General features: G+C 35.1%; 1 protein-coding gene across 6 annotated transcripts in view; it reads right to left on the bottom strand.

Annotated features, from left to right (window-relative positions):
• Positions 1–25153, bottom strand: part of CLVS2 (clavesin 2) — a 99407-nt gene that overhangs the window by 14878 nt on the left and 59376 nt on the right. For 2 of the 6 annotated variants that reach the window (XM_080666022.1, XM_080666023.1), the window contains exon 6: positions 19164–20704. In XM_080666022.1, coding sequence (XP_080522148.1) covers positions 20617–20704 — 88 coding nt within the window. In that variant the 3' untranslated portion in view covers positions 19164–20616. Of the gene's footprint in view, positions 1–1797; positions 2897–16513; positions 18125–19163; positions 20705–25153 lie in introns of those variants that run through there. The other 4 variants (XR_013960473.1, XM_080666021.1, XM_080666024.1 and 1 more) reach the window with 4 other exon arrangements.

The raw sequence follows: 25153 nt of genomic DNA, 5'->3' as shown, positions 1-25153 counted from the left end.
AAAAAAAAAAAAAAAAAACACAAGGAAAGTAGAATAGCAACCTCCTCCATCAACCTCTCACCACTCCATTCCGCAATCCCACCACCCTGTACAATGTAAGTGCTTCAAAACTTTTACACTCTTATCTTAAATATTTCCCTTATTTTATTGCCTGCTCAGCTATGCATTAAAAATGATTTAAAATATTGTGAACATTCTAGTTATTTTGCTGCTTATAAATATGTTATAAATGAATGCCTTGCTTTTCTGTTTATAAATATTATATATCAAATACAATCGCTTACCGATTCACTTTAATTGAGCAAAGCAGGATTTATATTCTAAAGTATATTAATAAATAACTGTGCTATAGTTTCTATTTCCTTTTCAGCATTTTTTTTTTTCTGTTCAGAAATAACTTGGGTGGTATAGCAAATGGTATAAAATTCAGATTAATTTTCCATAAACAGCATTGCATCATGAATTTTTTATTTTCAGAATTTCAACTGACTGTGACTGGCTGCCAAATTTCTGCTGTCATGTAAATAGCAACAACAACAAAACAAAACAAAAAAAAGGAAGGAAGGAAAAAAATGTCCCCAATCTCTCCACTACTTGGAAGAGCAGGATAATTTAAAATTTTCCAATTTATGCCAATAATGTGTTGGTGTCACATGCAGACCATCTCACTTGGCAGTTTCCCAGCTGATCTACTCCTAATATCATCTATCTAGCTATAGACAGAATTAAATGATTTAGTATATATAATCTCTATGTAATTTTACTTCATCCCAGAGAGAACATCCAGGAAAAAATTAAAATTCAACCAAAATTCATCTTACATATCTCTATTTTTGCTTCTTTTTAATTTCAAAACCCTTCTTTTTATTTGCTGTCGGGAAATTGGTAGATGCCATATGGCTAATATATCAACCAAGTAAAGTTCTGCTTCAATTGTTAGTCTTACCAGAAATATGTTCAACATCTTTTTATTTTTTGCTGTGTCATCTCAAAGAATGAGTCATGTGGCAGAATCAGACAAACAGAGCCGGTGTAAGAGAGTTTCTAAAATTAAAGGAGGTAAGAATGAGAGTAAAGCATGTCAGTGCTTCTCAAATTATGCCTTTCTTTTCAGTCAACAGACCTGGCCTGTGAGAGCAAGAGGCCATTCCAGGGTCCCTATTCTCCACTCAGTGGAGTTGATATATATCTTTTTTTAAAATATTTTTTATTGATTTCAGAGAGGAAAGGAGAGGGAAAGAGATAGAAACATCAGTGATGAGAGAGAATAGTTGATCAGCTGCTGACTGCATGCCCTCCCCGCCCACACACCTTGCCCACCACCACCACTGGGGATTGAGCCCACAGCTCCAAAATTGAACCATGACCTCCTGGTTCATAAACACTCAGCCACTGAGCCATGCTGGCCAGGTGAGTTGATATGTATCTTAGCAAACTCCCTTGTTTATGAAGAGTAACTCATCGGAGAATAGGTTTCCCACATTTTTCATCTTTTAGAAAATGTTTTGCTTCTAAATGAATCTTTAAAAAGCTCTGACATGTGTAACACAATGCTACATTTGTTTTTTAGTTATCAGGAACAGTGGAGCCATTTCTTGATAATCATTTCTAAGTAGCTTGAGATAATATACGTGTTTCCAATGTGAATACTTTTAAGAATGTCCATCCTTATTTTCAACCCATATTTTTCACTTAGCTTTGCCTTTGACATAGAAATAGTAAGATTTGCCCACCAGAGCTTTCATATCATCAATCACTAATTGCACTAAGAATATGTCAACATATGCAGATGGTATTGCTTTATGAGGTAGATCTTTGACTTAGATCTTCCTTTTATTGAAACATTTTGCCAATATGTCAATGGTGAAAATCACATTGCACTAAATAAACTTAACAGAGAAGGTTTTTATTACTATAAAGTAACAAGATCAATTTCAATAACAGTTAAACAATTTGTTTGGATCGTACAATACATGTTATATATGGCATGCCTGATATGCTGCACATTGTAACACATGTTATGCATTTTCTGTTCATTAGAATTATTTGAAAAGCAGAATGTCCTCATTCATTTCTGGGAATGTCAAGATGTCTTTAAGTAGCAGAAAGTGGTAGTAGAAATAACTTTATTGTCAGATAACCACATTTTAAAATCCTGCTTCTTCCACTTATTACTCTGAAATCATCTTTACAAAATCTTTACTTTCATCAAAGTGATGTATGAGTTAAAAATACCTTCTTTCTATTAAAAAGTATTGGGCACAAATACAGTCTCTCTTCTTCCATGTTTACTAAGAACATTTTTTTTTTTTAAATATATTTCACTGATTTTTTACAGAGAGGAAGGGAGAGGGATAGAGAGCTAGAAACATCGATGAGAGAGAAACATCGATCAGCTGCCTCCTGCACACCCCCCACTGGGGACGTGCCCACAACCAAGGTACATGCCCCTGACCGGAATCGAACCCGGAACCCCTCAGTCCGCAGGCCGACGCTCTATCCACTGAGCCAAACCGGTTTCGGCTACTAAGAACATTTAAAAAGTAGAATAAGCTACATATTTTATAATAAGGTATATAATTCAAGTTCTTTAGTGACTTTAATAAATGATCACTAATCATTTCATTGTTTGTACTGATAATGATATTGAGAGTGAACATAATGACCAATATTATTTCAACATTTATCAGTACGTTGAGACTTTCCTGTGTCATTATTTTCAATGTTGCTTAATAACCCTTATCCAAAACTCAAAAACCTTGGTCTCCTCTGGCTTCTAGTTCAGTTTCATGACACTGCTGTTATTTTCCAGCTCCTCATTTGCCCTTGGTCAGCTTCATTCTCCATTTGTGGGGTGTGAGTCACTTTGTGGTAAGAGCACATAAGGACGGATGGTCTATAAGGCAGAAGACATTGGTCAAAAAAACTGTAGTACTTTTCCCTTTCTTCAATGAGTACTGAAGGCCTGGAAGAGAGCTACTACACATATAAATATGAAAGATGAGGGAATTTGGGACCAAAGCAGCATCAAGTTTATGATTTCCTGTTATAGATGCTCTCCTTTACTCTAAGATCAGTTTATAATGATAATATCCATCAATAAGACATACCAATTATAAACCTTTATGTACATAATATTGGAGTTTCAAAATACATGAGGTAAAAACTGACAGAATTGAAGGAAGAAACAGACAATTCAACAATATTAGTTGGAGTACTTAATATTCCATTTTCAATAATAAATAGAATAACTAGGTGGAAAAATAACAAAATAAAATACATAAATGTTATAAACCCACTACGGTAACACAGAGGAAAGATCATGTGAGAACGTAGTAAGAAGGCAGCCATCTGCAAATAAAAGAGAGAGGCTAGCTTCCAGAATGTCAATAAAATAAATTTCTGTTATTTAAGCTACCCAGTCTGTTGTATTTTGTTAAGGCATCCTTAGCAAACTAATACAAAGGACTTCAACTCAAGAGTCTGACCAGAGAGGCCACAGTGCTAACCACTAGTCTAGGGTGTTGTGGCTTAGATGTTTACTCTCATTTGTCTTGATTTTTAAATATGTATGAATCATTATAATCTATCTATATTATTAATACCCATTTTCACCCTTTTATTCCAGACAATTATAGACAGCTATTTAGGCATCTATAAGTCACCTTAGGTTCTGAGTAACTTGTGGTAAGTTTTGTGTTGGCCCACAAATGATGAATCTCAGCCCACCCCTGGTTTTAGACCACCCATTTTAAAAGGAATAAAATAATTCTGTTAAGAAACTGTTCCAGAGACAACCTGGAGGTTCTGAACACTAAAAAAAATTAGAGATAGAAAATACCCCACTTGAGTAGTTTGGTTAGCATACTATTGCCTCCTTTCATCCCACCAGGATTTCATCTCTGCTATGTGATTACTTAGAGAAACCAGAGAAATGACAGCTTCCTTATTGAACATTCTGTATATCCATGACCTCAGAAGATCCGGCCCAACATTTTAGAAGAGTGCATAGGCAGCAGGTGAAATCTGAGAGCTTTTTGCCTAGACCAATACAGAAATTAACTGTAAGAGAAAAATAAATGACTAAGCAATTTGATTTTAAAAAAAAACAACAACTTAATATCAATTCCTACCAATATGAAATATCTTCTTAATGTGCAACAAAAATATCTAGAGCATTTATTCTTAAGTCAGTAAATATTTAGCTTCCTACACTCATCAGATTTTCTTTCATTTCTTTTAATTTACAATAACTGGGGCACATTGCATTGAGGCATGTGTCAAAAGCGTTGGTGATAAAAAACACATCACAGTAGCAAAGTTCCTACAATATACATTTCTTAAAAACTAAATTGGGCTTATGATTTCAATGATTTTATTCTGTCAGAGTTCAAAGTGCCTATAATGTCAATCAATTGAAAAGACTTCTGGTAGTATTGACAATTTATCCATTTATAAAGCAAGTAGAAATGTTACATTTTTTAAAAAAATAATAATAATATTAACCTGACAAGAAAATAAAGAAATACTCAAATGGTAAGTACAAGACAGGTATAAAAAAATCCAAAACAGAATATCAAATATTGATGACAGACGTTAATCTGAGTTCTTTTGCTACTCCTGTTTGACCTAAAGGTTTGGTTAGAATAGTTACTAAAAGTACAGGAGACAAAGCAGGGCTCTGAAACATAGAGCAATGAATAAATTCAGGACTACCTAAAACCAAGGTTAGACACTTGGTTGATGAGGGAGGGCAATATTTGATCTCCGTCATTCACTACTGCAAACATCAATTCTATGTAGGTCAAGGATTAAATGTCAGAAGCAAAACTATAAAATACTTTGGAAAATAAAGGAAAAACTTATTTCCTAAAGAAAAATATTCATAAATTTCACAAATTTTAATATTAGAAAATAGGAAAGACTTGAAATTAATAGCTTGGAACACAAATTAGGAATTTATATTAACAAAACAATATCCACAAAATTTAACATGAAGAAAGAGGCAAATAAAAAAATATAATGAAATTAGTGAAATAGAAAACAAAGATACAATAGAGTTTCAACTAATTGATCTATAGAAGGCCTAAAGCAATTCTAATAAAAGACATTAATAATGAGTAGTCAAAAGGAAAGATAAGTATGAATTCAACATATGTATTTCAAAAAGTGAAGATTATTATAAAATGTAAGCAAGTGAATTTGAAAACTTTATATAAAATGGTTAATTTTTTAGAAAAATACATACAATAACCAAACTGATTCAACTAGAAACTGAAAATTGCAATAGTCCTCAAATCATTGAGGAATGGAATTAGGAATCTAAATATTTGCATAAGGAAAATAGCAGTCTCAGATAATTTTAATTGAGTTCTACCAAACATTCAAAGAAGAAATAATCCAATCTCACCTGAACTCCTTGCAAAGCTAAACTTTTTTTAGAAATATACACATAAATGATAAAACTATAGATAAAATAACATATTTTGGATAATTACTTGTAAGCAGGAACCAGAATGCATTATGTAGAGACATGGAGGATTTAATACTATTGGTAATGGCTTTTCTTTCCCCCCTCACCATATATTCCCCCTTTACTCTCTTCTACCCTCCACACACCCACCCCCCATCCCCCCTGTAATCATCACACTGTTGTCCCTGTCCATGAGTTATCTTTCTTTTTTTTTGGCTCAATAATGGTTTTAAATCCTTTTTATCTTAGGCTGAATAGTGGATACACATGGGTACTTCTGTTATTCTCTCTATATATATGTATACTACAAAATTCTTAACTATTAGCGATGTCAAAATAGTTTAAGACCAAAATGCTTAAATTTTTTATTTGATTTTTCAATAAGTTATACATTCACAAAGTTCAACAATAAAAAAATGTAGAAAGATGAGAAGTGAAAATTTCTTTCCCATTCTTGTTTCAATCCACTCAATTTCTAACTCTCCCAACAACCAATGTATTAATCCCTTTACATTCTTTTGCATATACAAGCAAATGTGAACATTTATTTTTAGTTTCTTCCCCATGTTTTTACATTAAATATAACAATCTAACATATTCTGTACAATATTCTATACCTTTTTTTCTTTCTGAATATATCTTAGAGATCTTATTATTTCAGTATATAAGTGTTCCCTCAGTTTTTTTTAGATTTGTATAGTATTCTGGCTTAAGAAGATTATATCAGATCTGCGTAGTATCTTTTCCATATGTATGTCATATTTTTTTACATTTTTTCCAAGTTTTGTTCATGCAATTATCCTTTGAATACCCTTGTAGTATATTTAAATATATCCTATGCAATATTTCTCATGTGTGCGAGTACATTTGAAGGACAAATTTCCAAAAGTGGAGTGGCTAGGTCAAAGTCCACTTCCTTTTATAGTTTTGATAGATATTGATACTGCCAAATTGCCATATATCTTAAAAGCAATGTAAAGCAGCGCTTATTTCCCCTTTCCCTCCTGGAAAGAGAGTGTGCCATCACTCTACTCTATAGTTTGAATTTCTACTTCTCTCATTTGCAGTATGGGGTAGCATCTTTTCATGTTTTTAGAGACACTATATTTTCTTTTCTATGAACCATTTGTCTATATCAGCTGCTCATTTTTCTATTGGGGTTTTTTTCTTTTTCTGATCAATTTCTAGAAACCTTTTAATGTATTAGAAAATTTGGCTCTAAGTCTGTGATATGAATTAAAATTTTTTCCCCAATTTTTCACTTGTCTTTTGACTTGGCTTATAATTTTTTCCATGCAGAAATTTTTGAATTTTATTTATTCAAATGTATCTTTTTTTTTCTTTTTGGAATTTAAATCATAGGTATAAAAGCCTCTGTTCCAAAATTATCAAGGCATTCTTTCATGCTTTCTACTGACACTTCAATGGTTTACTGATTTTTAATACATTTGAAATTTATCATAATATATTGTATGATGTATAGAGCTATGCTGTTTTTAATCCTAGTTTATTTTCTCATAGAGAAATAATATTTAAAGTAGATTGCTCTCAATTTAGAATACAATAGTACTATTGTTTTAAGACAGTGTGCATTATTTTAAGAGAGTATGATGCTTTGTAACATTTATCTTCTCAGTATGGGTCTAATACAGTGTTTTCACACATTATTTTAAAAGCCATGAGAGAGCAGTTAAAAAATCAGGTCAAATGATAATGGCTAGGTAACTTCAAAGTCACCCTTGCCCAAATTCAACAATAGCCATGCTGAGATAGCCTCATGCATAATCTGAAGTAGAGTCGGCCCTTTTACTCCCTTCTGAGATTAATTAAATACTGTTGTTTGCTTAGATTAACTGATTAAGATCCACAGTTCTCTCCAATATTTTTTTAAGATTTGAGAAAATTCAATCTGTTAAAGATTCCAGCCCATAACATTCCTATTATAGTAAATCCTACGAGAAAAACACACCATAAGGTAATGTAGTAGGAGAAACACCTGAATGAATGAATGAATGAACCTGTGGGGAAGCTCTCTCCCGAACAGGAGCATAGTGCTCCTATTTACCTAGTTGCTTGCCAGCCATTATGATAGCAAAAGTCTCCAACATCCTGGCCTTCTACTTGCCTTAAATCATGGACAAGTGTAGGGAAGGTAATCAAGAGATAAGTTGAGTGGCTATAGTGAGCTGCATCCCATCCCATTTTCTAGAAGTCAGGAACACATGCTTCTAAACACAAGATAGTCAGCTTCACTGAGTGACTATTGTTTTATTTAGACACTAGAGGCCCAGTGCACAAATTTGTGCATGGATGAGGTTCCTAGGCCAGGACAGCGATCAGGGCCAATTGGGGCCATCTCGCCCAGTCCCGATTGGGGCCAGCTGCCGGGGGGAGGGACTGCAGGAGGTTGGCCAGCTGGAGGATGTTGGCTGTGGGAGTGTACTGACCACCAGGGAGCAGCTCCTACATTGAGTGTCTGCCCCCTGGTGGTCAGTGTGCATCATAGTGACCAGTCGTTCAGTTGTTCGGTCGCTTAGGCTTTTATATATATAGATAGGCTTGATAAAGTTTCATCTTCCTGCAAGACTGGGCTCATCCATATCTACTGATGCTGAAAGACTGGGAATAGTGGATGTGTTCAATCTGTCCCTAATTTGAATGTCCCCGAGTATTGCCCTCTTTGTGTTAGCAGATGTTTACCTAGTATAATACTGGTGGAGAATTCCAACCACAGAAAGCGATGTGGAGAAAATGAAATGGTGTCACATGCAGGTAGAAAAGGGTTGGAGAGCAAGGGAGAAGTTCAAAGCAACAACAATGTCACCAGATTGGTTAAACCTTGGTTCTAGTACCAGCATTTCCCTTAATTGGTTGTGTGACTTCTAAGAAGATAGACCTGATGGATCCCCATTTATATACAAATGGAATGAGCAATTTGGATTACTGAGTCTTTAAAGGATATTCAAGCAACAGCATTTATTATTCTCAAGGAAAGCAAAAAGAGAAGTAGTTTTTTTATTGTGATGAGCGGACTATGCCTGAGGGACAAGACAACTTTTGGTTTATTTTTACTTATGTGTTATTATCTTTTTGTTACTTTCCATTAATCAAATATAATAAATTGCCAAAAATCCTCATAATTATTCCAAGTTAAAATATGTATATTTACATATTTCTAGGGTTTTTTTAAGTCTTAAAGTTTTTCTATAATTTGTTTTACCATTCTTGAGAATATTTTGTTAAAACATTTTTATAATCCCCTAATATTAAATGACAGAAGAGCAACCATGGCAAAATAAGGTTTAAAATCCTTTGTTCCTAAAAATGCTTTCAAATACCTTTACTGAATAAGTTGTGTAAAAATCACTATTTTTTTCTAGAGACTGGTTAAAATCTTCACCATATAACTGTGAAGGAAATAAACTTATAAAGACTTCATAAACAAAGAATTCACACACAAAAAGGCAATCTGAAGGGTGTCTATACTTTCTTGCATCCAGAAACAAGATGCTTTATTATGAATATAATAGTTTAGCTGTTTTTCTTCATAAATATAATGAATCAATTGTTGGTGGTCTGAAATATTCCTTTATGGAAGTCAGTATGTGAAATTAGACTCAACTTTTCTGTTCATTACTTAACATGACATCCAATTGGCCCTAAAATAGACACTCTCCTTTAGTGATTTTTATATGAATAGACATAGGGAAAATGCATGTTTCCTTTAGATGGAAGTCATTTGCAGTTTGTTTGTTTGTTTTTTAATTTCATAAAAGGAACACTTACTGACTCATGGCTTCTCCTAAAGGAGTTATAATCAATAGTTATGGCATCCTCAACTCTGCCCATACTTTCAGATTTTCCCATAAGTTTTTCAAGGTTTTTTATAATATGATCGCTTTCTAACTTCTCATTAAATTATACATACCAGCAAAAATTAATCCTTTCAATACTACCTAAATTAGCACTTCTGGAATCATAATGGTTGGGATATGCCAAAACCTATCCAGGAAAACCATGGTTTGTGGTTCTGACTGTGGATGAGGGAAAATAACAGATTAAATAGAAAGATTAAATTTTCTATCAAAATTTGTTTATCTTTGGTTCTTTTCTTCTTTTCTGATGAAAATCAGTGTATATTTTTCAGTTATAATGAGTTAAAGCAGTATAGGATTTACCTGAAAAGGGACAAAATTGGACAGGAGCTGGCATATTGTGAGATTCATTTCCCCTGAGCATCTGCAACCCTGGCGGCTACTGAGCAGAAAGGAAGGAACCAAAGAAGCCTAATAGCCGTCCTCATGCATTTTTCTAAGAAAAGAAAAAGACCAGATTATTAAAATCTAGCTCATACTGCTGACACAATTATTGCCCCATTGCACAGAGGAGGAAACAGTGCCAGAGGTCACACAAATTAAACTAGTAAATCTTCATCACACTTGTAACGCAGTGTGTAACTTTAACTGCTTTTTGTATACCTTCTCCACTAGAGTATGACTTTCAGAAGGGCAGGGGCTTTGTTCTGTTTTTTTCTGCTGTATCCCTCTAGAATGGGCCTGAGGCACAGTAAGTGCTCAATAAATATTTGTTAATGTTAAAAATGAAATAAACTGAAGTCATCATTGAATCTCCTCTACTGCTTCAAGGGGAAGACTTTATAACTGCATGTCCATTCTACCATTCTAAAAGTGAAGAAGTGGCTTTCTAGTGATTTGAACTTATACCAATTTTATCAAATATATTTGATTGAACCAACAATAAATTCCAAATAATATTGCACTATAGCATGTTTGAAGTCCATTTAAATGCCTTTTGTACTTCCAAATACTAACACCAATTTCATGTCTCCATATTTTAATGACACATTTATTCATAGCTATTTGATATGGTATGTCTTCTAATTTTACAAGGATTTGGTTTATATAAAAATTTGAAATAATTTTGGTATATATGCACATTCACATTTCTGAATTTGAATTTTCATTTAGTGACATTTTATTTAACAGAATTCTATCCATCCTCAGAAATAAAAAAGACATGAAATAATCTTTATGTGAAAGGAAACATTAATACTACAGTTTTAAGAATATAATAGTGACCTGTAAATTTTCAAAATCCATTTAAAAGGTGAGATCATTAAATTTACCAAGAAATGTATTCCTAAGAATTCAATCATAAAAATAACTTAAGAAAAAAAAACCGCAATTCAGTAGAAGATAACATGAGCTATCTTCCACCTATATTGTATATTTGAGCTTGAACCTTTTATTTTGGAAGTGATGCTAAACACAGTCTTGAAGGTTGGCAGAGGCAAATGGCTTCCCCTGTACAGACTGTCAAGGCTCAAATAGTAAGAAACATAAGAAAATTCTACCTTTTTCCTGAGCAAGAGCCATTTAGTCTCATCTCAATAGAAGGTCTTCCAAATTCCTCATTAACCCTGATTGCCATATAGGTATGTAATTGACAAGACACATGATCTATATTGATTACCAATATGCCACAGAGTACCCATCACAAAGCCACTAGAAGACTGGATGTCTTCTGAAAACATTTTCAAACATCTGTCCTTATTCTTCCGGTTATAGTTCCTTCTTCAATATCACTGGCCAATATTTTATTTTCAGTGTCTTCAAAATAGAAGGCCTGTTGCTAGTAGATTATAAAACGGAGGCTTGAAATTACAATGTAGAGAAAGGCACAACAGTGTATTGGAGAAAAAGGAATAACATAGTTTTTTGTAAAAATGAAAGGATAAATTGCAAATGATAAAAATAAGAAACCATCACACCAAGAGCAAATATCTAAGATATTCATTTACTAAAATTATGAAGTCAGTCCAAATAGTAGAAAATACAAGCATAGGGATAGTTAAGGATGAGAAATTATGATTGCAAGGTTCATAAAATGATAGCTGCAGTTAAAATATAGAAAAGAGGGAGAAAGTTGGAAAGCCAGTTAAAATAATGAGTCTGAGCAATCACTGTCATGTGGGGTCAGAACTATAAATTTTTAAAATAAAAAACATGTAAAGATATCAAATATAAAACCCAGTTGATATAGGATTTCTCTTCTGGGGGTTTATAGACTAATCGGTTTTAATATCTACATTTCTAGATCACAGAGAGATCTTAGAAACACCAAAAGGCTTTCTCATTCATCTTCTAATCAAAGGCAATTATCATTTCCTCATCCTCTTCTTTTCCTTTGCTTTTCCAGTAAAAGCGGCTATACAGGCATTTTCTCTTAATCTGACTTCCAATGTTGGAAAAATAATTGTCTTTTAACTTCCTGCAGTTTTTTAGCATTGGAATTAACTAGGGTAATCAAAGAAAAACAATTAACTATGGTTTCAAGCTCAAACTAAATTTCATCAGAAGAATCTTATAGTCACTCCAAAAGTAAGTATAAACCATGTGTATGATATAGGACCTAATGATCTTAGAGTAACTTCCAAAGGTAAAGCTCAAACATTGATGAAAAACTTAGGTTTGGAGGTAGAGATCCAATTTGGGGAAGAGGAGAATATAATTCTTGACTCATGATTATATCATCATCATCATCGAGAGAAAAATTCCCCCTTTGAAGATAAATAACAAAATGATGTTCCTTATTAAGAAAAAAATCTCTCCTGTAATGCATACTACTGGCTACTATATAACTTGCTGAAATAAATTAAGATCTTCGTGCAATCTTTTTGGATAGGCTACTAAATTCCAGGCACTATTCAAGGCACCGATAACACAATAGTAAACAAGACAGACAAACATCCCTGCCTGTGTAAAGTTCACATTCTATTAGAGGTAAATGTATAAAATAAACGAAGTAAATAAGCTGTGTGGTGTATTAGATGGTGATAAAAGCTATGGAGGAAAAATAGAACAGAAAAGGAAAATATAAAACACCGATATAGCCATGTATTTTAAATCGGGAGATCTAGAGAGTTCTAAGAAGGTGATATTTGAGCAAAGATCTGAAGGAGATGAAGAAATAAGTCAAGAGACTATCTGGGGAAAGAGATAGAAGGAGCAAAAGGGCAAGTTCTGATGTGGAGGGATGCTCGGTGAGTTCTGGGAATAGCAAGGATGACAGTTTGGCAAGAGAATAAAAGCAAAACGTTTTTTAAGAGATTATCTAAATAGGGTGGTGAAGGCCTGGGGCAGGGGTGGCCTAGAAGGGGACAATGGGGGGAAAGGGGGACATATGTAATGCTTCCAACAATAAAGATTAAAAAAAAGTGAGATGATCTAAGAAGAGTCAGGGGTGAGAGGGTGTATTATTTAGGACTTTAGAAGCAAGAAATTAAAGTATTTAATAATTACGTTTGCATTGTACAGGCAAAAGTGCCAACTCAATAAAAAATATGCTCTTCTGTTATACTGGTGCTTACTAACTTCATATCATCCCCCCTCACACTCCATTATAAGGGCTTTGGTTGGTACTCTGGCTGCAGGTTTTGAGGAGTGAAATCATCTAAGTTCATTTTTGCTAACATGTTGTAACTTGACTCAAGGGGCCAAGGGCCAAAGCAAGGAGACTAGTTTTCAAATTAAAATATTCCAGGTGGAGAATGTTACAGTCTTGGTCCAAAAGATAGTGGGAAAGAAGTGGTCAGAGTATGGATATACATACTTTGAAGAAGAACCAACAGTATCAGCTAGTTGATTGGACGTGATTTTGAGATTAGAGAGAAAGAGAAGATGACTCCAAAGGTTTAAGCCCTAGACACTCGAAGGTTAGAGCTGACAGTGCGATGGGAAAGCTAAAGAGGAAGCAGGTTGAGGGTGAAAGAAGGAAAGTTTGGTTTTGTCAATGTTGAATGTGAAATGTCCACTAGACATCAAAATAAAAATGTTTATATATATGAATTCAAATGAAAAGATATTACCAGTCTTTTCTATGAATCCCATATACAAAAAAACATTTAATGAATTTCTGGTACTAAATCCTGTCATTATGTATTTTTAAATTTTTAGGTTAGAATTTATAACTCAGCATGCAAATATTTTAATACTATCCAACAGAGTGAATTGTGTTTATATGCATATAATATAGTATTTTTTTTCTTAAAAGGCAACAAAGTGTTTATGGTTTCTGTCTGGTACCTTTATGATTCCAATTAGAAAAAAAGGGGGAAGAAGAGAGCAAGCTTGTTTTTATTTTTAGAGAGGCGATGCTCCAGGACAAGGATTTTTGACGATGTTGCTGTGTGAGGACAGACCATCACATCTCCTGGCCTCTTCTCATTGGCCAAGGATTTAACTCTTGATAACAGAAACCCATGGTTTTTAAAAATATTTTTCTATATTTCTAATTAATAATACTATTTCAGAGGGGAGGGGAGTGGAAAGAGATCAACCAAAGAATTTATATGCATACATGCATAACCCACGGACACAGACAATAGTGCGGTGAAGTCCCGGGAAGGAGGCGGGAGCTGGTGCAGGGGTCAGTGGAGGAAAAAGGGGAACACCTGTAATACTTTCGACAATAAAGGTAATTAAAAATATGGTACACTATCACGCCCTTTTTGGTGACAAGTGAAGGCCCTGTCTGTGGCTTCTCATGCACGCTCTGGTTGTCCTGGGTTTATTTCCCCTCAGGATGCTTATGTAGTCACTGCTAGAAAGGTGGGCTCCTCCTGGCATGGCTTTAGGAAGAGGTGGCAATAATGACTCTCGTTTCCCTCAAAAACTTTGTATGGGAAAACCATCTGGTCTGAGCCAAAGAAAGTCTATTGTAGAGGGTCCTCGTTAAGTGACTCTTGACCCTTGGTGGATTATATTTTTTCATCCCTAGGTAAGATAAGTGAGAAAAACTCACAGTAGATACAATGCATATTTATTGAGTGAGCATTCTTTCTTCCAGTCAGGTGAATATTTTTATTTTACGTAATATTTTGAACTGGGATTATTTTAAATAAGGTTTATTGAAATCAATGCTTTCATGTAATTCATATTTCTGAATGTAGTCACTTGTCTCATCCAATAATTTTATGTGAAGTGTGGAAATAATATTTTGTTTACTGATCATTCTCGTTGCGATATGCAACTTAAAATTTATTTCCCTTGTCAAACCAGCTTTGAAAGCTTGTCTAGAATACTGAAAATATCGTCTTGATGAAACGAACTGTGCTTTCCCCTTTAACCCCCAGGCATTCCAATATCAAAAAATGTAGTATATCCTCACCTAAAAAGCTAACTACAATTTCTCTCACAACAAAGTTATTGTTGTCCATTTTAGAAATATCCATTTCACAGATGCAACAGATCCAGTACTACCAAACTGAGCATTCACCATATGTAAAATAAGTGCTTTTTTAAAACAGAAATGTGTACTGATTTAGAAATTATATTACACTACTTATGATAATGTGTGGAAATAAATATGTTCCTCAAAAGGTCAAACATATTTGAGCTAAATAGTACTGTGTTCAGTATTCTTATCAAAGACTTGTATAATTACTTCTTAGACATCTTGTTTTTTTCTGCAAGTTTTAAAAACAAAAACGACTTGATCTTTGGAATTTTGCCTATCTTTTAAACAAATATGGAAACTGAAGAACTGGATTAGAAACAAAATGCTTTGTACCTGTTATTTGTAAACCCATTACATATACTTTATTGCAATTTTTCAAAATAGTTGAGGATTGATTCACTCTTAAAAGTTTTAAAATTTATTTCACTATTCATCTATGTCCCTCTCATTTACCACAAGAAATAATTTTGACAGAATAAATGAATTGAAATCATTAAGGACAAAAATATTTGAATTGAAACTAAGTCAAATACTGACCAAACACCTTCTAAATTGTAACAATGCCCTTTATGTACTATAAAAGTGCATTTTAAGTCCTATACTTATTTGGTTCCTAAATATTTTTTTTAATTTCAACAGTACCATTTGCACTCCTCCTTCTAAGAAAAATAGCACAACTTGGGTGTTTAAATCCACAGAATTGCTATTTTATATTGTTCCCTACACTCCAGGAGAATAAATTCCTACACTGAACACAGAAGACACTTCATAGTATTATCTCCACATGTGGGATTAGTCTATGGATGTTTACAAAATAACTTGATTTCATGAAAGAAAATTATATTCTCTATGCCATTAAGATCATAATATAATAATGTTTCAAGGCCAAATGTCCTTTTGTATTTTTACTTATTTGCCCCATTTCAAAAAGTAAGTAGTGCTGAATAGTTTCAATAACAGATGAGAAAGCAGATTTTCCAACCAAAACCAAATACTTTTCACTACTGAAGGTAATTACACACCATGAATATTTAGTCAATTGCCTACTTTTGTTCCAATATATTTTATATTACCTGCTGATTCTTACATGGTCTAATGGCCTCATAAATTTAAAACACACCACCATTTTTAGGCTATATCTCTATTTAGTACATATAACATGGAATATATGCCTATTAGCTTATTGATGTAAACAAATATAAACACACCATATCCTAAAGTACAAATACCATGCCAGAGCTCTGCTCATTTTATTTTGTGTTGAAAATCATTCTGAAATATCCTCATGATGGCAATTTTTCAAGTAATTACATTAATACACACAAAATAAGAAGCAAAGAGGTAAATTATTAACCAGACCAATTAGACCCGTGGTCGGCAAACTGAGGCTCGCGAGCCACATGCGGCTCTTTGGCCCCTTGAGTGTGGCTCTTCCACAAAATACCATGGCCTGGGCAAGTCTATTTTGAAGAAGTGGCGTTAGAAAAAGTTTAAGTTTAAAAAATTTGGCTCTCAAAAGAAATTTCAATCGTTGTACTGTTGATATTTGGCTCTTTTGACTAATGAGATTGCCGACCACTGGATTAGACATTTAGGTAAAACAACAGAAGAGTGCATAGTCTCTCAGCAGGTTTTCCTGATATAACTTTTCTAAAGGTCCATGGACATGTCCGTAAACCTTTATGTTGTTTCTAGAAGAAAATGCAGTCTGTCCCTGAAGTCACACTGCCATGAGTCTAAGGGTTTCTTTCTTTTCTTTTTTTTTAAATATTTTTCTTTATTGATTTCAGAGAGGAAGGGAGAAGGGGAGAGAGATAGAAACATCAATGATGAGAGAGAATCACTGATTGGCTGCCTCCTGCACACACCCCACTGGGGATCAAGCCCACAACCCAGGCATGTGCCCTTGGCCAGAATCGAACCAGGACCCTTCAGTCCGCAGGCCGACACTCTATCCACTGAGCAAACCGGCCAAGGCTAAGGGTTTCTTTTTGTGAAGAGAAATATGTTCCTGGATATCTGAAACAACTTGCAATTTTCTTGATGCATGAGAGACATTTCTGTTCCCTCGAGAATATTACAGATACTTCAAATGTTTAATTTAACAATGCGACCTAGTTTACAATATTGAGAACCTAGCTGTTTGGTTTTCTTGCTTATGAATTTATGAATTTTCAGTACTGTAAAGTAAACAAGCACTTTATATGAAAAGACTTAAGGAATGTCTTTGCCTACAGTTATGCAAACTATTACTGAAATAGGAGGACTAATGCATGCCCACTTCAAAAACTTGCTTGCAAAAATCTATTTAATATTTGTATATTATTTTAGCATAGTGCCAGGTTTGTCAATAACGTGTTCAAGTTACCGTATTGGACTTACACAATAAAGACTTACACTATATGGGAATGCTCACAGCAAGGCCTCAAATATCCTTCTTCAAATGATATGTTTCGCCCTTACTTTTTGGAAGAGAGTACAAATAGAACCCATATTCTAGTATCACTGCTTTATCCCATTTTTAAAGAGGCACTTATTCATATTTCTTAGAGTATATTTTCACGGTAATCTCTTCCTTTTAAAATGTCAGTCAAAAATGTGTGCAACTATCACTGATAAAAGAGAAGTTATTTATTCTTAAAGGAGCTTTGAAAGTAGCTCCTGAAATGTAAAAAAAAAAAAGAGAGAGAATATATAAGAATACAAGATAGAGCAGGTGGGGTAGGAGAAGTGAACTACTGGCCTATTCCAAATCAAATATGATAATTCTTTGATGTCTACATATTTTTAGGAAGAAGGTACCTAAAAAAACAAAAACAAAGCATAGCTCTCAAAATAGAGACAAATTCATTAGGGCAAAGAGCCTAGTGTTTGTGTGTCCGTGTGTGTGAGTGGGAGTGTACTATCACAATTAAATTGAAATACAGGGTTGCTTATTTGCTAAGTTATGTAACAACAGGCACAACTACAAGACAGAAAATCACATGGCAGGAGAGGGAAAATCCTAAACCATGCTAGTAAGCTGAGGGGAAATTTTATGAAGTTGGCCAAATAGCCCTTGACTCTGCAGCTTCTAACACATTCCTGGAAAATGAGTTACAGACTGATCTAGATCGAGCTAGTTCAAAAGGCATCATTGTTGTAATTTTGTTCATTCATTTTAAAATATACATTCCAGCCAATCCTCAATTGCTTATTTGAAGAAGAGCAGGTGAGCAGCCATGCCCCTGCAGAATTTCCAAACATAGGGCAGGGAGACAGTGTGAATGATACTTATAATTAGATAGGCACAGACCTAAAAAACATGCCTTCTGACTTACTTCGTCTGACACCAGTCTAATGATAGGGGAAAGAAGCTGGCTATGCCGACTGACATCTGAAGCTGGTAGAATTCTGCAAATTGGCAATAAATGAAAAGAGAAATGAATGAGAATGGAAAGTTCACTGCCTTCTGTACTTAGTTTCTACTTTATTCCAATGCATCATGTTGCCTAACACTTGCTTATCTTACCTAATAATAGACAAACATGTAAATTGACTGTACCTCCTACGCCCATAGCCAATCAGAGTGAGTATGCAAATTAGAAGGCCAAAGATGGCCGCCCAGCTGCTCCAGGTGTGGAGTGGCCAGGCAGGGCAGGATGCCTGCTATGAGAGGGAGGGCAAGGGGCGCGAAGGGATCTACAGGAGCAGAGTGCCGCAGCGAAGACAAGACTGTAGACTCCAGAGTCTGCAGGGAAGACAAAGATGGCAGACTCCAGCCAGAGTCTGCAGCAAAGACGAAGACGGCAGACTCTGGCCAGAGCGAAGGCCTGGGTCCCGGGTGCTGGAGGAAAACCGGTGCTGGAAGCCAAGGGAAGGAAGGCCTATTGCACGAATCTCTTCATGCAAGGGGCCTCTAGTATAGTATATAAAGTTCAAGCCTGTAAAATGTATGTCAGGTTAGAAAACAGTAAGAACACCAATGGTCAGGGTTCTTATAAAGATAAGAGTTGCTGGGGCTTTCTATCCCCAATTCATTCCCATCTCTATGATATTTTTTGGTGGAGCAGAGTACCTACCATTCATTCTTCTTCCACACTTGACTGGAGGTTGGCATTTGTAAGGGATCTTTCATTTATGTATATTTATGTATGTTTACAAATATTAGACTGTCCACTGGTGATACTGCAGATTGATGTACTGATCTTGATTTTAAGATTATTGACTGTAGAATTATCACTGAAAATTTTTAAGTTTTTAGCAAAAAAGTATGAAAAGGCTGCAACATGACTTTATTTCTGTTGGTTTCCAAGAGTTCCTTGAAATATTTTTCTTTCAAAAAAATATTCTAATGGTGAGTTCTCAATCTCAAAAATTACCACTCTGAGGAGGTGGTAAAATTTTTGCTTTTTTCACACTGGAATTTGAAATTTAAAGTAAGATTTTTTTTAATGTGCTATAATTGCAGAATTTTTATGAAATTAAAAACTTTCAGTAACATAAGGATTCCAAGTCTATATTTAAAGTATAATATGCTATCTCAGATGCCCTCAGATGCTTCCAGTATGTCTCCTAGATGCAATGTGTTCTTTCAATCTTTTCTGAAAAGAAAATGTGTACTTATAGGATCATTAGGATAATTAACTTGAAATTGAGAAAAACTGTATGAATCACTGTTGATCACTTCATACTGCCTACACTAAGTTGAGACCTATTGTTTTGAAAAATACATTTCACTAAAATGGCACAGATTCAAGAGTACATTACAAATTAAGTTAGAATTCCCTTAAATAGGTTCACTAAAAGTCTGTTTCACTATACCTCATTTTCATTAACTTTAGACGAAGTGGTTTTCCAGAGTTAGCATCTCATGTAATATCTATACCATCTCTAAAACCATTGAATATGGATGATTTATTTCATAAGCCTGTCACATCAAGGATTTATTAGAGCCCAGTAAAAATATATATGTGTTCGTGAATATACATTTTTGACCCAGTGCAAAATAATAGAAAATTAGCCCCCTATCTGTATGTAGTTACTTTTATGTTCAAAATTAGCAGTCAAAACACTATGTATGAGTTCTCTTTCTCTTGGTCAAAGAGTTTTGAGGGGAAAATGTTCTTAAATCAGACAGGGATTAAATGGTGGGGGCGGGTCTTGAATAAAGGGTATATTGTGAAGACAGCATTTCTTTAAAAAATCCACTCTCAGAATGCCACATCTTACTTTGGGGAACATATTCTTTTACAAGACTCCAGGAATTAAACAATATGTAAGAGTTGTAAGAGTTTAAGTGTTCACTTTCCCAGATTATCTGCCATTCCTTGTCTCCAAAATGCAAGGCCAATGATAGTCACTAGAACACATTTTCTGTAAACTGAAAATCACTAGACAGGAAATACACTTATCATAATAATTTCTTATAGTCATCGAGGTCCTTGTGCCCATTAAAAGTACATATGAACCTGACAGAGTTTCAGATAAAAAACAATGAAACATCACAATGAGAGCTGAAATATGGCTTCATAGGAAACAGGGCTTCATTTAATTAGCTTTGATTAGGTAAGTGTCTTTTATTTTTGTAATAGTTCACATCACTGGCATGAACTCATGGGCCAAACTTTTCCAATTTTAGTTATTACCAAAATTTACAAACTTGACATAAAGATTACATTGTATTTACAAAGAACTTGGCACTTACAGAATAAATTATTCACTGTTTAATCCAGACTAGGGCCCCCATGGTTCAGGCAAATGGGAAAGCCTGATGCCTTATTATATAGTATGCTACATTGACAAGAATAAATAAGTTTCCAGCTGGTAATTCCTCCACAGTGCTGTCCCTGTTGCTGAAAACAAGTACCTTTCATTTCTAATCCATGGAGAGTGTAGAGCAGGTATCAGTCCAGAGAGAGCAACGGTTGCATGTTTTCTTCCTCATTTTTATCCATGCGCTTTAGGACTGTAGGATCCACTACTGATTGGGATCTGGAAATGTTAAAGCCAATGTTAGTGAGCTATCACCAAATAATCACATTCTCTTCTCTGTCTTTTCTCCATTATTGCTGCTCTCACTGAAGCAGATTATCTCCCTTTTCATCAAGGGATTTATAAACTGAGAATGCTGCACATTCTGAGAGCGCAACACTTTCGGTGGGTTTTGCATCGGAGGAAACAATCCCCTCTGGACTCTAAATGGAATACTCAACAGCTAAGGATCCTAAATACACAAGAATAGGCTTAAGTTCTTTTTTTCAAAAATATATTTTTATTGAATTCAGAGAGGAAGGGAGAGGGAGAGAGAGAAAGAAATATCAGTGATAAGACAGAATTATTGTTCAGCTGCCTCTTGCATGCCCCACACTGGGGATTGAGCCCGCAACCCAGGCATGTGCCCTGACCAGGAATCAAACTGTGACCTCCTGGCTCAGAGGTCAATGCTCAACCTCTGAGCCACACCGGCCGGCCGGGCAATAAGGTTAAGTTCTTTGAGACTGGGACTTTCTACTGTAAGACAGATGTATTCCAAATGGGAAATTATTACAGTAAAATTATTGTTATGAGACCTACACTAAAAATGATAGGAGCCTTGAGTCCTGTCTTAAAGAGCGCTTTGAAACACATTCAATGTAAATGTGCATGTTTGAACTTTTTATTTTTCATGATCACATTAGGAAAAAAGTCAAAATTTGAATGTGAGTTTTGTTCAATTTCCCACTAGACTATTTGAATAAAATAAATCTTATTCTTGAAATTTTGTGAAATGTTTTAAGACTTTTAAAGAGTTAAAACCCAGGAGGCTTGGTGAAAATGACGAAGGGGTTAGGAAGTACAAACTGGCAGAACAGAGTCACAGGGATGTAAAGTACAGCATTGAAAATATAGTCAATAATAGTCAATATATAGTCAATAATAGTCAATATATGTGGTGTCAGGTGGGTGCAACACTTAACCGGGGGATTGCTTTGTAAGTTATACAAGTGTCTAACTTGCTTATATAGTACATAAAGCATTTAAAAAAAAATTTAAAGTTATGTTAAAACCCCTCTTGTTTTGGCAGCAGCTCTTTATGACTAGGAAAGGAAATACTGTGAAAACCCCTTCCACGTGCCTTTGATAGCAGGTGGGAATATATATTAGGAAACAACATAAAACGGGCAAGGAGGAGAGTTAATGAGACATGCTACTGTTGGGGCAGGAAGCTGCCATAGTAATAGCTCCAGCATTAAAGGAAGCAGCTGCCCTTTTACAATTCTCCGTGGTAATGAATTTTTCCCCTGCTGCTGCATTCCAGCCAATTGGCTATCGCTGTTCCTCTTAGCAGACCTCATTAACTTTCAAACAGAAAGACTATAAGCTAAACTACAACTGCACATGCTAATGAAAAAGAAAAGCAATGGAACTAATTATCAAAGCAAAAATAATTACAAGATTAACTGATAAAGTCAGTCCTTCACTTAAATAAACTTAAATTCCTTTCTAAAGAGAGAATGAAAGGAAGGTGGGAATACTGAAACAGGGAGGTTTTAGTTCATAATTCATTTTTACCATTTTATCTCAATGCGAGGTATTGCATGCCTAGGTCAGAAAGGAAATTGACTAAAGTTGAATGTGTGTATATGGAGAGAGCAGGATAGAAGGGGACCTAGAGGGAGGGAGGGTAACAATAATAATTTATCTTGGAAAAAGTACATCAATGAAATACATTTTAATATTGCTCAAAATATTTAGTCATTAGACCTTTAAAACTGTTTTTCTTAGACAACTAAAAAATTGGTTTCCCAAGATTACTCCATACTAAAACATGCAGAGGTTCATTTACTGTCCTGCACTAAAGTATTGGCTTGATACTGGTACCCACTGCACTATATAGTCCAGGAGCAGGGACCTTATCAGCGTCTCTCCTGCTGCAAACACAATGTGTTTCATAGGCTGTTACACAGTAGGATCTCAATGTTTTAACTTCTACTCAATAAATAGTTTCCATACTGGGAAAAAAAAAACACGGCATTAAGCATTCAAAATGAATAGCAATTTATCCTGTGGGGAAATTCTTAACAGAAAATGTATTTTTAAATTCTCATAACATTAAGTCTATTGTATAAATCTTGAGGTCTATCTAATTAACATTCAAGGAGTACACACCAGAGCTCTTCGGACAGTGCAAAGGACACAACATAAGCATTTGCCGAAATGTTTTGTGAAAACACACATCACACACACACAATCTTTTAAATCTTTATGTTCCTTGACTATTTTTTAGAAGTATTAGAGGATATGGTGACTTTAATAATATTTGAAATTATAGTGGCTATACCACCTGGGATTAAGTTCCTAGATTCCTTTCATCATGCACTACAGATGTAAGAATGGCCCCACGTGTGCAACCACTCCTTAACAAGCCAGGCAGAAACCATTTCCAATTCAGATGATTAAGATTTTTTTGGGTGTTTAATTGCCCCAAGTGTACTATTATCTTAATCCAACGAAACTGCTATTGTTATTGTAGTTCTCTTATACAAAACAAAGGATTATTTGTGCAGGATCACAAGTTAATAAATTGGTCTGTTTCAGCTGCAATAGAGGGTGTTGTCCATTATGAAGTCATAGGATATATCAACAGCCCCCACACAGCCTCTACTGTCTTTGCCATAACTTTTTTACTAAAACAAATAATTTAAATTTAATTATCCAGGTATCACTCATTCATTTATTATGCATCTAATATAGCAATATTGTACTATACCTTAGTGTTTAAGAGGCTAGATTTTGAACAGAAGGGATTCCAGTTCTGCTATTTGCTATCTCTGTGACTGTGGGAAGGCTACTTAAACTTCCTAAAAGTTTGTTCTCATTATCTATAAAATGGGGAACATAGAACCTACATCATACAGATGTATTGAGGATCAAATGCAATAATTGATGCATAAACGCAAGCACAAATTCTGGCAGATAGCACATGGTGGCAATTAAGGAAATGACGTAAGGAATACTATTGCCTGTGTTCCCATATTAGCATCACTACTTTGTAGCTATGTGACATGGGAAGTTACTTACCTTCTCTGTATTGGGTCTCCTCATTGATAAGTTTGGGCTACTACTACCTTATTAGTTGTTTAGAGAAGCAAAGGAGTCAATATATATATATATACACAAACATTAGTTAGGTTTTGGCATGTAGTAGCAATAGATGTTAAATATTGTTCAATAAAACTGAAAGTCATATTTGCATAACAGTATTGCTCACTGCAATTGTTACGTGCCAGGCACTGTCCTAGGTATTAGAGATATGAGGTCAAAGACACTTGCCCAGTTTAAGGCACCCGCCATCTACTGAACTTTAGGTCTTATCACGTGACTATGCTATTCCTCCACAATTTTACACAGGGGGACAGAGTCTTCTTCCTACACATCTAGCTAAATTCACCCAACGGAAGAATTATCTACAACTCTTTGGTGAAGGAATGATTTCTCTCTCTCTCTCTCTGAATATGACATAAATCTGAAAAAGAAAATAGAGAAGTGGGGAACTGCCATTTCCTGAGATGTAGAAGATGAGAGTCAAGTAAAATAACTTTCTTAATCTCATTCTTTCCGAAGTTTTCAAATAGAACAATAAGAGCTTCATATGATACAAAGCCTATACCAAACAAAGAAGGTCTAAAAACATAAGCAGCCCACATCAGAAGCAGGAAACTCCAGGGCTGGGAGTTCGCTGTGCTGTGAGCCAAGTGCGCAGGAACAAAATGGCCTAATTAATTGGAGAAAAAAAATCAGGATCCATAAAGACTTCAAAAGGTGGCTAGACTGAGCCAAATCTAACAAGATGGTATAATCGATTAAAGTAATGTGCTTGGAGGAAAAGGCTATACTTAGAAATAGAGAATTATGAGAATTTGGAAAGAGACTTACTAGTTTTAGGCAGTACAATATGAGTCAGCGATGTGCTCTGGCTTCCTGAACAAAACAGCAACAGAAACAAAAGGAGGCCAATGACGTCTACACTGTAAAGCCAGAATTCTGGAACCTCAGTGCAGTAGTAACAGTGTCAGATGTTACCTGTTCAGTTCTCAACGTGGCACTTCAAAGGGGCCACCGACAGACAGCAGGGGACTCTTTCATTTCTCAGCTAGTACCTAGTGAGCACCCTGTGTGCCAGGCCCTACTCCAGGGACTGGGGATGCAGAAGACAACAGGGTAGACAAAGCCACTGAAGTCTCCATGAAGCTTACCCTGGGAGGTTGGGTATAAAATAAGGCACTTCACTGACTGGTAAATGCGATGAAGAAAATTAAGGAGGTGACTAGAATGAGGAGGAAGTAGAACTGATTAGGATGTGGTGATTGAGAAAGATCAAGAGACCTCTCCAGCAGATGACCTTTGACTGGGCCAGCCATTGGGCAATGTAGGAAAAGAGAATTCCAGTCAGAGGTGACA

Source organism: Plecotus auritus, assembly GCF_963455305.1.
Source record: "Plecotus auritus genome assembly, chromosome: 4".
Taxonomy (NCBI): Eukaryota; Metazoa; Chordata; class Mammalia; order Chiroptera; family Vespertilionidae; genus Plecotus; species Plecotus auritus.
The sequence above is the reverse complement of the archived record's forward strand: the minus strand, read 5'-3'. Positions and strand labels throughout refer to the sequence as shown.